Below are 16,812 nucleotides of genomic sequence, written 5' to 3' on the forward strand. Positions count from 1 at the left end.
GCTTTTCTCTCTTGCATTTCTCACACTGTTTTGTATTTCCTGTCTGACTTTTCTGTCTTTGGTTTGTCTTTCTTTTTTCTTCCTCCTCTTTTTTCTGTTCTTCTTTTCTGCCTTTCTGTTCTCTTGCGTTTTTTGTTTTCTCTCTTTTCTTTTTTTCTTTTCCGTCTTTTCATTTGTCTTTGTCTTTTCTTATTCTTTTTTCTCTTCGTTCTTCTTCCGCTTCTCTTTAGTTTCCCGTATCTTTTTTAATTTCGGTTTTTTTTCTCTTTTGCTTTTCTCCTTCTTTGATGTCGTTCCTTTCTGTTTTTTTCTATCTTTCTTTTCTGTCTTTCTTTTCTTTCTTTCTCTCTTGGTTTTCTCTCTCTTGTCTTCGTCTCTCTATTTTTTTTGCTCTTCCCTATTTATTTTGTGTTCTTTTGGATTTTGCTTTTCTGCTTTCTTCCTTTGCTGCCTTTCTTCTCTTTTGTTTGTTTACTTTCTCATTTTTTCAACTTCTTTTCTCTGTTTTTCTGTTCTTCGTTTTTACCTTTCTCTCCCAATCTTCTTCGTTCCTCATTTCGGTTTTTTCTTTGGTTTTTTGTTATTTTCTCTTTCCTTTGTTTGTTCCTTACCTCTAGCTTTTCTCCTTGTCAGCCCTTCTATTTCGTTTTCTCTCTTTCTTTTCTGTCTTGCTTTTCCACTTTCTTTTCTGTCCTTTGTTTCAGTCCTTCTTTTCTTTTTCTTTTTTTTGTTCTTTTTTCTATTGTCTCCTTCTTTTCTCTATCTCCTTTTCAGCCTTTCTTTTTCTTTTCTTTCTTTCCTTTCTCTCCTGCTTTTCTTTTCTTTTCTTAATTGATTTTCTCTTTCATTTCTCCGTGTTGTATTTTCTTTTTCATTTGTCTGCCTTTTCTTTTCTGTCTTATTTCTTTCCTTTTCTCTCCTTCCTTTCGCTTTCTTCTCTTTTCTTTCCTTCTTTTTATCTTTTGCTTTTCTCTCTCTTTCCTGTCTTTCTTCTCTCACTTGCTTTTCTCTTACTTTGCTTTTCTCTTTGTGTCTTTTGTTCTTTTTTGCCTTTCCTTCGCATTCTTCTCTCTTTTGATCCTCTTTTTCGTTTTTTATTTAGATTTTTGTTTTCTTTTTTCTTTCTGTTTTTCCTTTCTCTTGCGTTTTTTTTTCTTTTCTGCCTTTCTTTTATGCCTCGATTTTTTGTCTTGCTTTTCTCTTTTCTCTCTGTCGTTTTCGTCTCTCTTGTCTCTCTCTTTCTTTCCTCTTTTTGTCTTGTTCTTCTTTTCTGCTTTTCTTTTTTCTTTCGTTTCTTTCTCTTTTTTCTATATCGATTCTTTTCTATTTTTTTCCTGTCTCTTTTCTCTCCTTTTTTCTCTTTTCTCTCATTCTTCTATCTGCTTTTCTCTTCTTTGCTTTTCGCTGTGTCTTCTCTCTGTTGTTTTTCTATTTCCCCTCTTTTTTTGTTCATTTTCTGCATTTCTTTATGTCTGTCTTCTCTCCTTTTCTCTTGCTTTTCTCTATTTTCTCTTTTGCTTTTTCTCTTTTTTCCTTTTCTTTCATTACTGTCTTTCGTTTTTCGATTTCTTTTCTCTTTTTCTTTACTCTTTCTGTTCTCTTTTTCTTTTCTGTCTTGGTTTTTTTCGTTTGTTTTTCTCTTTTCCCACTTTCATTATTTTTTTTGTGTTTCATTTCTCTATCTTTTCTCTTCTGTTCTGTTTTTTTTCTATTTTCTCTCCTTTTCTCTCTTTTGTTTATCTCTTTCCTGTTCTTTTTTTCTGCGTTCATTTTCTTTCCTGTCTTTTGTCTTTCGTTTCTTTCTTCTCCCTTTTCTCTTTCGTATGTTTAAGCTCCGTTTCATCGCTTGTTATAAACGCTCCTTATACATGCAGCGCAACGTAGAACATGAGTTACACTATGCCACCATGTAGAATATCGTTATCTGTACAAGTCTTAGCGCTCCTTAAATATGCAAAATGGTAAAGCAGAAAACGGCTGAACAAAAAATTGTTGGCACGTAGTGTAATATACTCAAACGAAACACATCGGTGACGAAACGTAATACCTATTGCTCTTGAACGAGGGGCCCAGGTTCCAGCCCCAGGTGGTGCAAAAAAAACGATTTTTTTAACCTTCTATCTTTTCGTTTAGATGATTTTCTGGTGATGCTTTTGCGGGCCTGCTAGTTGACCTTAAAATTAATGTCAGCTAGCAATCATTCTTATGAAATTTGATAACCTAATGCAATAACACTAAGTGACCAGGCTTTATCGGCACATTCCGTTTCTTCTGATATTGCTCCCCAACTTGACAGTATATTACGTAATTCAAAAGCGTCAAGCAAAAATTTGGCATAAAAAGACAAAAACGATTACAAACATAACCAACTAACGACTGGCGAATTGCTCTTAAACGACCAGCGAGCGATTGACTCCGTCAGTAGCTAGCCGCATTTTAGTGAGGCTAGCTTAAGCTTAAATGAAGGGGCGTGAGAACATTACAGTGGAGGAGGGGGGAGGAGGGGAGGCAACGGGGTCTTTGGCTGTACGGGGCCCTAAGTCCTGAACGATATGCAGAGGTGGGGATTGGGGCGGATTTGGTGGTGGGGATAGGGCGGTGATCAATTTCTCAGAATCGCCCTTCACACCAAAAGTATAAGTCTCCAAAACAGTTTGTGAATCGCAAACTTGGAAACTATTGCGCTGAAGTACTACCAAACTTAAAAAGTTGAGAAGTATTTCATAGCCAATAAAAACTTTTCATTACCTTATTATCAAACCCTAAAGGAGGTTTTCTGACCCATGAGGCTAAAAAACCTGAATAGTGAGAAATGTCAAAAAAGTGAAAAAAAATTGAAAAATAAAGTGAAAAGAGTGAAAAAAGTTATAAAAAATGCTGAAATTAGTAATGTTAAAATCTCGAAAAACACTCCATTACATCCAGAAATTATGCAGTCACCTATTATCAAACCCTACAGGAGAATTCTTTGCTGTTGAAGTTGGAGAAACCTAAAAATGACAAAAATTTTCGAATATTTGAAAAAAATTGCAAGTTTTATTAAAAAAATTGGTAAAATTTGTGATATAAAAAAGTTGAAAACGAATCCATGGGCTCCTGGGGCTGGAGAACCTGGAAAAGAGAAAAATTTCCTAAAAAACACTGCAAGTTTTATCAAAAAAGGCAAAAATTCGTGATATTAAAAACTATTCTATGGCCAGTAAAAATTTTTCAGTAACTTATTATCAAACCCTTAAGGACGTTTTCTGGCCCCCTGGGGCTGGAAAAACTTCAATAATGGCTATAATTTTTTTTAAAAAGTTTAATTGGTAAAATTCGTTATGTTAATATGTTGAAAACCATTCCATTACCGCTAGAAACTATGCAGTAACCTAACATCAAACCCTAGAGGAATTTCCTTGACACCTAGGGCTGAAAATGACAAAAAATTCAAAAATTAGTATAAATTTACGTGTCTTCGTTTGGAGTACAAAAAATATAGCTCATAATTGATCATAAAAAGTACTTGAGTCTTGCAAAAGAAATTTATCAACTTTAACCATCCTCAACTTCAGACTGGTCCAACAAAAAATTCGAAAAGTGACGGAAAAACACAAAAGAAATGCATTCTTTTTGGCTCCAAAACTCCTAAAAAATGACCTTTTAACCTACACTACAGCCAATAGATTCACCAAACTAGGCACTTCAAGGACCACTAAATGCGGCTAAGGGCCTCTAATGAAATTTAATGCCCGCTGGACGCTACCTGTTCATCCCGTTTTTAAGGACGAAAAGTAAAATGGGACAGACGAAAAATTGGTCAAAAGAAAATCGCAAAAAAAGACCAACAGGACTAATATAAATGCTAAAACCTTCGTTTGAGAGCAATTAATAATTGCTTCAAACTTCAATTTAGAGCAATTAACAACCATAAAATTAATACATCATAATAAAACCCCTAAACTAAAAAACATAGCCGGTAGATTGCCAGAAAATAGCTGCCATAGACGCTTGTTGCCTACCATGAATTGAAAAAACTAATGAAATAAGATTGATAGATTGACCACCAGCTTTTTAATGGACCACTGGACTTTTTGGGTTATATTCGAACTGTCATTTTTATGACACACATTTGCTCTACAAGAAAAAAGCCCTTTTTCATAATTAATATTCGATATTAAAATTCAAGACTCTATCACTCAGGAATTAGGGCATATAAGTTTGGCACTAAGATGCACACTATTGGCCTTTAATTAGTAAATGCTCATAAAATTGAAAGTTCCATATGTGAGTTCAGTAGTCATTTTTTTGAGTGAGGTAAGTCACGCAAATGACCTAAAAGCAGAAATAACGTCACAAACACAAATTTTAACTGCAAAGCAGTAGAAGTCACTGACATCATTGAAAAAGTCAATTCCAAGAAGTCAGGGTAAGACAAATCAAAAATCTGTTAGACGAAGTAAAAAACAAAATTAGGAGCGCAATAATAGCCGCCTGGAATTGCTGACGCGGCTATTAAAAAAAGTTTGCAAAAGCCGCAAGTGAACAAAAAATTTTGCTCGCTTGCAAATAACTTTTCACGCCTCGATTTCTTGCTCTCTCGAAATGAGGGGTATGAACATGAAAACCACTCTCTTTCGCTCTACTCGTCAATTTTGCTCAGCACCCAAACCAATCCCAAACCAAATCACTCGTTTGATTTTCTGCTTCAAAATTCACTCCAATAGAAGTAATTTTAAAAAGACACTGCTTCACAATACTCCTCGTCGAGTCAGGAAAAGGAGAGCGCCTAAATAATAGCCGTTGAGAGGCTGACAGCGGCTACCAACAATTAGGCCGTTTAAAAAGAAAACCAATAATAGCACTCCGAACTCTACTTTCGTAGCAATTGGTGACAAACGTACTAGGCGCATAAGAGTGTTTCTGGCACGGATCCGAATTAGGCAACATCAGAGCAAATTCGGCCAAAAATCCCTTTTCTCGTTTGGCTTCCTCCTCGCCGTCTTTCACTTTGGCAGTAGCTTCTATGATATCTTGTCGATACATAGCTATATCCAGATCAACATACTCTTGTAAATCGACAGGTAATACTTCAATCTCTCTGGCAACAGGCATTTGTGGCACACGAGAAACCACAGACGCGGTATTTTCGGACACTATGCTTTCAGCTGTTTGAAGATTTCCATTCAAAAGCAGGAACTCAAAACCATTCGTCTGACCAGCGCTATCGACAGTTGAACTCGAACAGCTTATAAGACTCTCTGATTGACTAAGATTTTGTCGGAAGTAACTGTCACGGTAATTCTCGGCCACGTATACTAAAACGTAAACTTCAGATGATGAAAAGCTTAACGGGTTTGCATTCTCAGAATTCACTTTTCTTGGACCATCCTTGGTATTGATTTTTGGCACCTTCTTCAAAGGCGCTCCTTTTCCTTTCGGTTCCATTTTGGATGACGTTTTAGCACCAGATTTGTCTGTTTTGGATAATTTAGGAATCTGTGTTGAGCTTTTCCACTCCTGATCATTGAAATCAATCCATGGACCATTTTTCGACGTTTTGATGGAAGATATGTAGTGACCGCTTGTAGATGAAGTTCCTATGTGAAATATTGCTCCTACTAAATGATAGTTGCTATCGCTCGTGACACCACATCCTGAAACACACAGAAGGCACTCAAAATTAATCATGAGTTTAAAAAAACATCCTAATCAGTGTTGCAAAAATAGTCACAAATTGTTAAACCATTGTAAATAATTAAAAATTCTATTTACAACATTGCAAGGGAATGCGAGAAAAGGTTAACAATCCTAATACATCGTCGGCAGTACAAAACATGCAGGAAACTTAAACAGAGACCTGATGTCGAACAAATTGCTCGCAACGACTAGCGAGGAATTTGCATTGACAGAAGCTGTCGTTGGGAGATTGACAAAAGCCTCATTGGGCGCGGGGAAAGTTAGGGGTGAGGTTAAAAAAGGACGGCCAGACCTAAATTTCTCTCCACACCAAGAATTTCAGTCTCCGCAGTAGCTGCGAACCGTACCACGAAAACCTACTTAAGCTCTAAGAGAGCAGCACATGGACTTAGTGATCTGGTGGCTTAACCAGTTTGTCCATGTTCAAGGACGGAAAGTTAAACGGTCAGACGATAAACTAATCAAGTGAAAAATTGCATAAAATAAGTAAAATAAGACCAATAGGACCCAAAGATCCAAATAATATCCGGAAAATTTGTTAGAACCGGCAAAGTCTCCCAAAAAGCTATTCGCATTTCTATGTAAGCGGCACCTGGTCAATAAAATAACCCCCGCAGGCGTCAATATAAATCCAACATAGCAGGTTGTGTAGCAACGGTTTCCTTTTCAGCAATTTCTCATTTTATCTGAACTTATTTCAACTTATGCGTTTTAAACTGATGCGTTTTAAATTAAAAAGTAAAACCATCCAATACAAACTCATGCGTTTTAAATTACTAAAAAGTTGACCCCACTGACTGAAGTTCGGACTTAAGCAGTTAGAGAAAAAGGAAAAAAATACGACAGCCTAAGTGTCAAAAAAAGTTATTATTTGGTTCGCAGTTTCACTTGATTCATTAAATATGGCGAATTAAACCTGTAAATAGGAGCAAAGTAATTTAAAGCAAATTACAGTTAGGAGCATGCTCTAAGGAACTCTGATAACTTAATGCACTAAGTTCAAGTATTTAACATTAAGTCTCAAGAGCCCGGGCTTTATCGCAATTGTTTTCAATTCGCATTTTGACGTTGAACGTTCGAGTAACATTGCTTAGTGAATTCATTCGGCAAATCATCAATCAAACGTCAATTCGTGACTGATGTAAAACGAAAAAGGCGATCGAAAGGCAAGACGAATTTAAAAATATAGCAGTACAGGTCATGATATACAATACAAAACAATGAATGAAAAACCTGAAAATCAATGACCTGACCAGCAGACTAATTGTTAATAATCACGATACAAACAGACAAAAAATTATTACAAATTGAAGGAAAAATTGGCACTCAATTGCCGTTTTAAGTGTTAATGTATCGAAAACCAATATTTCTTATCAAAAACAAACTTGTGGCCAGATAGCTGGATTGCCAACTGCCATCCTGCATGGAAAATAACAGATCGGGAAAGAATAGAAACACTCTAAACACAACAAAATGTCAAAAAAAACAATTAATAACTAGAAACGTTTCTAAAATTTTGTGTTGGCATAAATTTGTGTCGGTAGAAAACATAATTAAATAAATCAAATTGAAAAAAATTAGCAGAACTACCAAAAACGTACTAAAACTTTTATCGCTAAAATCTTCACAATAGTTTGTGTTGCTAAAATCCACCTATCATCCCATCTGATAGCACTAGAAGTTTTTTTCCCATAAGACTAACAACCAGAAAAATGACAAATTCAGCAAAAATCATTGAAAATGTTGTGAGTTAAAGTCGGCGTAAACAAAACAATAGATATACACAGAAAATTTAACATTGAAAAAATTATTTTTGAGCCACATAAACTATCTCCGACCTACATCAAAACCCAAAAGACAAATTATAAAATTGTTGACCAATTGTTCATTGCTTCATTTAAAAACTTCAAAAGGTGGCCTTTCGCCATAGATTTGGACCTTCTCAGCAACGTCAGTTCACCAAGTACTTCAAAAACTACCAAAGTCAGCTACGCAACTCTAATACCAATCAATGCCCACTGGCTTTTGTTATCCCGCTGTGAAAGCTCACACAAAAATGTGTGACAAACACAATAAAACACAGATTCTAAAAAAGGAGAGCGCCTAAATAATAGCCTTTTATAGATGACGGCGACTACAAAAAGTTTTCCATTCTAAAGTTGTGAAATATGAAACAGTACTGGCACTCGTCGGGCGAGATGCTCTAAACCCACGGGACGTCAAAAATCAAATGTAACCGGGAAAAAGAGCTTAGAACTACATTATAACATATCCTTCAGATTGCCGGAAAATAGTCACTATTGATACCCATAACCCAGGATTTCCTAGAGACAGACAAACTCCTGTTTCTGAATGAGAGGATACAGGGGCTAGTATCAATAAAAAATCTTTACAGATGGTAACTAAGACTGATACGAACTAAGTTCAAGTAGCACTTATCTAAAATTGGTCTTCAGCAATCCTGTTTATCCCGTTTTATTTGCTTTTAAGACTCCGTTCATTTAAGTTGCTTTGCTGAAACATAGCAGAACAAGTCTTGAAAAACAATCCAAAGAATTGCACAAAAAACTTTAACTACTGTACCCGACCAGCAGATCAATTAAACAATGCCAGCCAAAAAAAACAAACCGAAAAAAATGAAACTAAAAAAATCAAACCAATTAAACATAAAAATATTGCTAAACTCTTAAAACTTTTACCCTGAAGGCCAATTTTGATCCAATTACACACACAAAATAACACACGCACAAGAATTGAAAGGCCAAAAGAAGGAAAAACTCGATAACTATGAACACTTCAAAAAAGGAAAATTGGAATATTTGTTGAAGGCTTCTAAGCATGGCAAAATTTATATAAAATGTTTGTCTCTCGAATCTGTCCAGAAACCAATCTGCAAGAACTAAAAAGTGTCATTTGCCCTTACAGGTAGGAAAACTTAAGAAATTGGCAAAAACTTTCAAAAAATTTGCTAACAATTGCAAATTTTATTGAAATGATGCTAAAAATCGTGATAATAATATCCTCAGAGCCATTTTGTTGTCTCCAAAAACTCAAAGTAAGCCCATTTTATGCCTAAAAAAGTTTAATTGTCCAATAAAGACCGATAAATTAGGACATTTTCATGACAAAAACTCTCATAAAAATTGAAAATCAAATTTATCAAATTTAATTAAAAAAAACTGCAAGAATTCGTAAAATTTAAATGTTGAAAAACATTCCATTGTCCCGTACAATTAAACCGTAGAGGAGTTCCCCAGGCCACTAGGGTTGGACAGCTCAAAAATGACAAAAAAAAGTATCGAAAAATTTAAAAATGGCAAAAATTAGAATGATTTTGCTTTTTATGTTTGCAGTACCAAAACATATAGCTCAGAAAATGGTCTGAAAAAGTAATTATTTCGTGCAAAAGAAATTTATAAACTTTAAAAAACGCAAATTTATGACTGATCAAACAAAAACTCCAAAAAGACAAAAAAAAAGATGAGAAAAATTGGATAAATTTGGGCTCAAAAACTCCTAAAAATAAGCTTATAACTTAGAATTTAGCCGTTCCCAGCATCTGCACTACTCTGAGCACCTGCGGGACTACTAAATTCAGCTATGGGCCTCTGATGAAACATAAAGCCCCCTGAGCGTTACCTGTTTATCCCGTTTCGAAAGATCAAAGTAATAAAAAAATGTGTAAAAACATCTAACAAAAAAAGACAGAGCACCAATACAATCCAATTCTTGGATTGCAACAATAGGAGCGCTATAAGAGCCGGCTGAGAAGCTGAGGTCGGCTATTAAACAGACTATTAGAGACAACTATGGATATTTTAATTGATAAAATGAATTCAAATGTTGGGAAATTTCAATTTCACTCTTAGTATTAACTACCGAAAATTGTTGAAATGCTCAATGATATCAACTTACAACCCAACAAAACTAAAAAACACCGAGCAACAAAATCACTCTACAAGTCAATTTAAACACAAAACAACAATCAGACAAAAATTGCTAACTGGCTTTTGAAAGAGCTTAGAAGATTTGCCTAAACCGTGGTAGATTATTATAACGAAGTGACTGAAAAAGATCCCAATGAAAAAAAGTGTAGCCCTAGTTAACTCCTCCATAGTGAGCAAGCCATAAATCATATAAGAAACCCACAATTGCAAAGCTAAATGTCCAACTGGTTCCTTTCGTTGTCAGATTTGGACGACCGCTATATTTGACGCAGAAGGATTAGAGTACCACCATAAAGCCCGTTGAGAGTAAAATAAATTAATGGCAGGGTTTTTATTGCCTCTTTTTCTATGAGTTATAGAGATTAAAAATTATCAGCAAACTTTGACCAAGTTACTTTGATGAAATGTTCACAAATTCTTAATCAAATTTAGCTTTATTTACCTTTTTAATATCTAAAGACTTTAATGGGTAGCCAAACATTTCCGTTAGAATCATTCAGCCAACATTTTGGCTGAAATATCAATAAATACGTTTTTTGGAAGAAATTGGACGCCAAAGCAGCCAATTTTAGCTCAGATTGTCCGTTTTACACAAAAAAACCAACGCCGCCATTACTGTTGACATACCTTATTGACTAAAAGCAAGGGTTCTTTGGGCTTCCAAAATCTAATGAACTGATCCGGAATATAATTTATACAAAAACTCTTTTTTTTCATCTCATTCTGCCAGTTTCTGAAATGTTTCAGCTATTTTCATTAGTTATATGTAGTTCTTTTTGATTAACAGGTCTTACGATAAAAAACATTTTTTCTTCTGTCCCATCATTTCTCAACAACTGTAGAGCAAATCAATAATTTTCTACGGTTCTGGCTGAACTAGTAGGACAATTTGACATTTCACTTCTTTGGAAATAGGAGCAATTTCACTTGCAAAAACACGTGGTACCGAAATTAACCGAATGTCAATAACCTTCAAGTTAAGATCCTTTATTGTCGGTCAAAATAGTCTTTGAATGTCCAATCGTTGAATGCATATGCACAGAAAAAAACTTTGCTGACAAAGGGCCTCAAACAGTTTCAATATCAGAGCAGTACACTGGGAGAAACAACAGTTTTTAGAACAGTTTTTGTGAGGAAAAAATATTTAAATTAGAAAAATACAAGTAGCTGATGTTTCATTTTTGTCAAATGTTTCGCTTTTACTGCGAACATAAAAAAAACAATAAAGCGATGCCAGACAAACTACTCAATGACTTGCAAACTTGTTTACACAAACAGAAACACAAGTTTTAAGAAATTCAATTTCATAATTTTTAGAAATTCAAATTTTACAAATTAATTTTTAGTGCAGGTTGAGAAAGCAAGTTAGAATATTTTGGGCACATCTGGTAGAAATGCTTAACAATAAATTTAATGGAAAGCAAACTTAATGACGATGAGCGTTTGCTTTCTCCATGTACTCAAAATTCAACTGCATTTTTGAAAACAAAGAATTAGTGTCAAAAATTTTTAATCATGGCAATTTCAGCGTCACCGGAAAACATATTATTGTTGAGTTGTGAAGTTATAGTAAGCTGACCTTAACGACTTTTAGACTTAAGAGACTTGACTTTTAGATGTTCTTGCCAATCTAAACTCTGCATCGTCCCCATTTCACAGGAAAAACAGTGGCCATGAACAGATTTCTGATAGTAGTTTCAATTTCTGAGAATTTCAATTAAAAAACCTTCAAAACGTTTCATTTTGAAGAACTATCATATGTTGATTCCAGTCACTTGCAGCCGTTGACAGGCTCGAGCAATTCATTTTATGCAGACTGGAAAAACCCACAAGATAGGTATTAAAAACCTTCTTGAAAACAGAAAAAGCATTTCTCAATGGATTCTCATCATAATCAATTACTCTAAGCCTGACTATAAAAATTTCCCACACAATAGTAAAAACAGATATTCATTTAACGAGCCGAAAAATAGATATTAAACGCAAATTATGGTTTCGTTGTAAGAGTAATTTTTCTGCAGCTTCAAAAAACTGCAGCCGAAAATCTGTTTTTGCCTGTTTCTTAATGTTTTTTGTTTACTTTAGTGTTCGGTTTAGTGACAACAGATGATTTACCAGATTAAATTGATGATTAATTTTTTTCGCTTACTCATATCTACACAATAGTCGAAACCTAATTTGTAACGCGAAATGAGCTCAAGAACGAGCTTAAAGCTCGAAGGAAGTTTTAGTGACCATTTTAATTGAACAATTTAAAATAAACATAACCAACTAACGTCCGGCAAATTGCTCTCAAACAACCGGCGAGCCGTTGGCTTCGTCAATGGCTAGCCGCGGTTTAGTGAGGCAGGCTTTAGCAGCGAAAATTTTCAAAAAAAATGTTTTTTTTTTGTCTTGAGTTATGTCAGTTATGTCAAGAAACCCATCTAAAAGATTTGAAAAACTTAGTTGGCCAGTAATGATCGTTAAACTCAGGAAAGGACAAAATTATTCAAAAATGTTTGAAATCAATCGCAAATTCTAACAAGATCTTGCTAAAATTTAAGATATTAAAATTTTCAAAACCATTTCATTGTCTCAAGAGACTATCCAGTATCCCTATTTCAAGCTTTAAATAGTTTCACTGGCTAAAAGATCCATAAACTTGGAAAGAGGTAATTTTCCGAAAATTTGAAAATTTAATTTTATCAAAAAATTGCTTAAGCTGGAGTCTTTAAAATACTGATAACCTTTCCATTAACTCTATAAACTATGCGACAGCTTATAGAACCTTGGAGGAGGTCCCTAGGACCCTGGTGCCGGAAAATGATGAAAAATTCAAAAAAGATCCAAAACACTTTAACAAATTGCAAATATTTTTTAAAAAAAATGCTGATATTAAAATCTTGATAAACATTACATTACAAGTAGAAGCTATTCGGTAACATATAATCCAACCCTAGAGGAGGTTATGTCGCTCTTGAGGCTGGAGAAACCTAAAAAATGACAAAACTGTAAAAAAAATTGCCAGTTGCATAAAAAACTGCTAAAATTTGTGATTAAAAAATTGAATACTAATCCATGGCCGAAAAACATTTTCCAGTAAATTTTTTCAAACCTTAACGGAGATCTTCTGTTACGCTGAAAAACCTGAATAATGAAAATGTCAAAAAAATTGAAAAAATTCAATTTTTGTGAAAAAAAATTATAACCCATTACATTTAGAAACCTTACAGTAATCTATTGTCAAAGCAATGAGGACGTTCATCGGCTCCTGAGGCTGGAGAAACCTTCAAACGGACAAAAAGTTTAAGAAAAAAACTTGACAAAAATGCAAGTTTTCTAAAAAGAATTGCTAAAATTTGTCATATAAAAATACTGAAAGGTATTCCATGGCAAATAAAATATTTTCAGTAACTTATTATGAAACCCTTAATGACGTTTTCTGGCCCCTGCGTCTGGAAAGACGAATAATGAAAAATAAATGTCAGAAAACTTGAAAAAATTTGCACAATTTGTCCAAAAAATGCTAAAATTCGTGATGTTATAATGTTGAAACCATTCCACTACCACTAGAAACTATGCAGTAACCTATTATAAAACCATAGAGGAGGTTCCTTGACTTCTAGGGCTGAAAGAACTCAAAAAATGACAAAAATTTTTAAAAAAGCTTGAAAATTATTATAAAACTGCGAGTTTTTAGCGATTGGTTGTTCGTTAGTAGTCAGTAGCCACAAGGGGGGGGGGGGGGTGATGGAGATGGGAGGGGGGGGGGCAACAGTGAGGTGGGGGCAACAGCGCGGTGGGGCTGGCAATAGTGGGGGTGTCTTCAACCTCTAAGAACCGCCCTTCACACCATAAGTATAAGTCTCCAAAACATTTTCTGTGAATCGCATACTTGGACTCTAACGAACTGAAAAGGTCTAAGAGCACTTAATCCCCGCTACCTGTTATCCTGTTTTTGAGGACGAAAAGTCAAAAGCGTCAGACAAATAATCGGTCAAGCGAAAAATCGCATAAAAGACCGACAGGACTAATATAATTGCTACAAACTTTGTTTCAGAGCAATTAAAACCTTGAAACAGCTCAATTCATCGACAGTTTGTGAAGTTTGTCTGATAATTTTGACTTAAATGCGAACGCGATGTTTCAAAACAGTTAAGTTGCAGGCTAGCAGAAACCTAGAGCGGTCAGGGGTTTCTCCGCTCGGCAAGTCGTCAGGAGATACCCATGTCACTCGCACAGTCTTTCGCTTTGTGCTGTTTACCTCTGAAAGACGTATGTCAATTTGAGCCGTTCCGGCTCGAGGTATGAACAAGCAGTACTGCTTGTTCATTGTCGATTGAATATGAAAGGAACTGTCTGGCGGGTGACAAGCCCCTTAGACAGTTCCTGTTTGGTTCCTGACGGGTGCAATTTGAGAAATTGACGCGGGGAAATTTTGAGGTACAAACTACTCCTGTAAATCACACGTCCGACAAAACCCCGTCCTACAAGCATGACTATAGCGAAAAGCACAAGACCACCTATAACCGTCAGGAGTTTCCCCTCAATCAGGAGTGGTCAAGAGATACCCATGTCACACAGTCTTTCGCTTTGTGCTGTTTACATCTGAATGACGTTTCGGCTCCCGGTATGAAGAAGCAGTACAGTTGGTTCATTGTCGATTGACTATGAAAGGAACTGTCTGGCGGGGAACAAGCCACTTAGACAGTTCCTGTTTGGTTTAAAGTAAACAAAAAACAGAACACGTTGACTAGAAAACTTCACTCAATGGTCGTTCTCTTTCCTGCTCAGAATCGCTCTGACATCGTCCTGCAGCGTGGGAGGCAAACGCATATCGCGCAATGCGCCAATTTCCACCGCATAAAAAAAACTAAGCAAGTGGGGCGAACTTTAAAGTGGGTTTTCTTCAAATTGGGAAAAGCTATCTCTCAACGGTTTTGTATAATATAAACTAGATTTCAGGACAATTTCAATGGACCAACGTAAAAAATCAAGGTTTTGTTGCAACTTTGAGAAAATTCACTTTTTCTCAGATGAACTCTTTTTTTGGTCAATGAGCCGATTGGCGGATTAGCCGAAGAGCAAAATTCGACCAAAATTTGCCCAAAAACCATGGAAGGATTGTTTCAATCGTTTCAAGACATAAGGGTAAATTTTCGTCTCGCGATTTTGGAACAGCTGTCAAATTTTCAGAAAATTTTGAGGGTGCAATTCGAGAACTTGATGCGCGCAAAAAATGAGGTATCCGCAACTCCTGTAAATCACACGTCCTGGGCCCCTACCCCGTCCTTCATGCCTGACCATAGCAAAAAGCACGCGACCACCTAGCAGCAGATAACAGAAGAACAGAGTCAAAAACGCCAAACATTTTCACAAAAACTATCTACTTAAGTGACAAAAATCAATTTAGGAAGGTCATCAAGTGCCAATTTTGTTCTAGCCGCCGTTGATTCCATAATCCACAATGGGAATGAAAAACAGAAAAAATGAACTGATTTTTGTCCAAAGACAGTTTTCAAGTGCAATAGTTTTAATTTCATATGGTAGCCAGATATAATCAATACCAATAAGCATTAGAGATGGTAACTAAGGCTTATAAAAAAATTTTAAGGAGCGGGTATCTAAAATTGAAGTGTATGGGTTTATCCCGTATCTAGATTTTATTTCGATTAATGACTCCGTTGATTCTAGATTGCTTAGCTGAGCGACTGCTGTTTGAATGAATGAGCGAAGACTGAAACCAGCCTAGAGAAGTAAGAAAGATTAAAACTCTTGGTAGAACCCCTCAGGTCAGAGAAAATAACAATCTTATTTCAGATTCTTAATTCTTAAGTCATAAGTAAATTAACTTTTCCATATAGTACCAGTACACATACAAAAGAAAAACGTTGTTTCATTCAAGCAAAGTTTTTAACTTTCCCACAAAATATTGCGCAAGATATAATACAAAACATACTTATATTATATTCATGACTTATGACTTATATTATATATGACTTATATTATCTTCACGCTAAATCATTATTACCACTAAATTTAAGATCAATTGACGTTTCTCTAAACTCTTTCAACGTCAAGAAAGGCGTCCTTTATAATGGCGTTTTGAATCATAAAGCGTGGCGAGAGTAAGCATGACGTAAGCATTACAAATTTTCTTATAAATACTAAAACCATTTTGCTTTTGTAGTATGTGTACGTGAGTGTATTCAACGTCAATAAAGGAGTCCATTATGGAGTGTGAATAATATAGCATGCGAGCAAAATAAAGTCCGAATTTCAAAATTTTTCTTAATGTTTTTGTTTTCTGAGAAAAATTGAAACGCTTACGTTATTTTGCTCGCCATGCTATATTATTCACATCTCCATTAGACAGGATTCCCTTGTTGACGTTGAAAGAATAACGTTAAATGACCTTAACATTAGTGCAAAAATCATTTAGAGAGTAAAGCTTGTAATTTAGGATCAAATAAACTTATCACGAAATTCCGCTTAAAACTCAATTCCAATTATGACGCCATCCATTTTGAAAATATGACAAAACCCACATTAAATCAGCAAACGATCATTGAAAGAGCGGCATGAACGTGTGAACAAAACCAATTTTAGGAGGTTTCTGGCGTTACATATAATGCACAACAGAAAATAACGTCAGACGACGAAACAAAAAGAAAAACAACTATCACGGGAATATAGCTCCGCTCAAATTATAGCTGCGCATATACAAGGAAAATTTAGGCAAACTACTTAAAAATAACTATCATTTTCGAAAGAGCTCAAAGTTATCGAAAAAATGAGTGATCACATACATTTCACAAAAGAAGACGGAGCAGCAATACAATTCAAATTCGATCGCTTCGCGGCTATTAATAATAATTTCACCATTAGCGGCATGAATGTGAATCAAAGATTTCACTCAGACTCAATTAAAATTCATTTTAAGAGCAGGGATAATTAAGATCAAATTAAGTTCATTTACCTAGTATGGTTTTAGAAAAACTCATAAAAGCGCGCATTCAATTAGAAACAGCAAAACATATTGCACTAAGGCGCAAACACTGTTCGCATCAAGATTAAATCACAAAACCTTGTGAAAAGTGCTCTCCTTTTAAACATTTTTTTTCAAGGCAGTCAAAAAAATTCTAAACCCAGGGACTTCAAATCAAAAACCAACAATGCCACTCGACTTGGTAAAACTAATGTT

General features: G+C 35.2%; 1 protein-coding gene across 3 annotated transcripts in view; it reads right to left on the reverse strand.

Annotated features, from left to right (window-relative positions):
- Positions 1-16,812, reverse strand: part of LOC142341789 (uncharacterized) — a 110,687-nt gene that overhangs the window by 47,046 nt on the left and 46,829 nt on the right. For all 3 annotated transcript variants that reach the window (XM_075393022.1, XM_075393023.1, XM_075393021.1), the window contains exon 7: positions 4,884-5,636. In XM_075393022.1, the coding sequence (XP_075249137.1) occupies positions 4,884-5,636 (753 nt within the window). The remainder of the gene's footprint in view (positions 1-4,883; positions 5,637-16,812) is intronic.

This window comes from Convolutriloba macropyga, chromosome 6, assembly GCF_964194025.1.
Source record: "Convolutriloba macropyga chromosome 6, txConMacr16.3, whole genome shotgun sequence".
Classification (NCBI taxonomy): Eukaryota; Metazoa; Xenacoelomorpha; order Acoela; family Convolutidae; genus Convolutriloba; species Convolutriloba macropyga.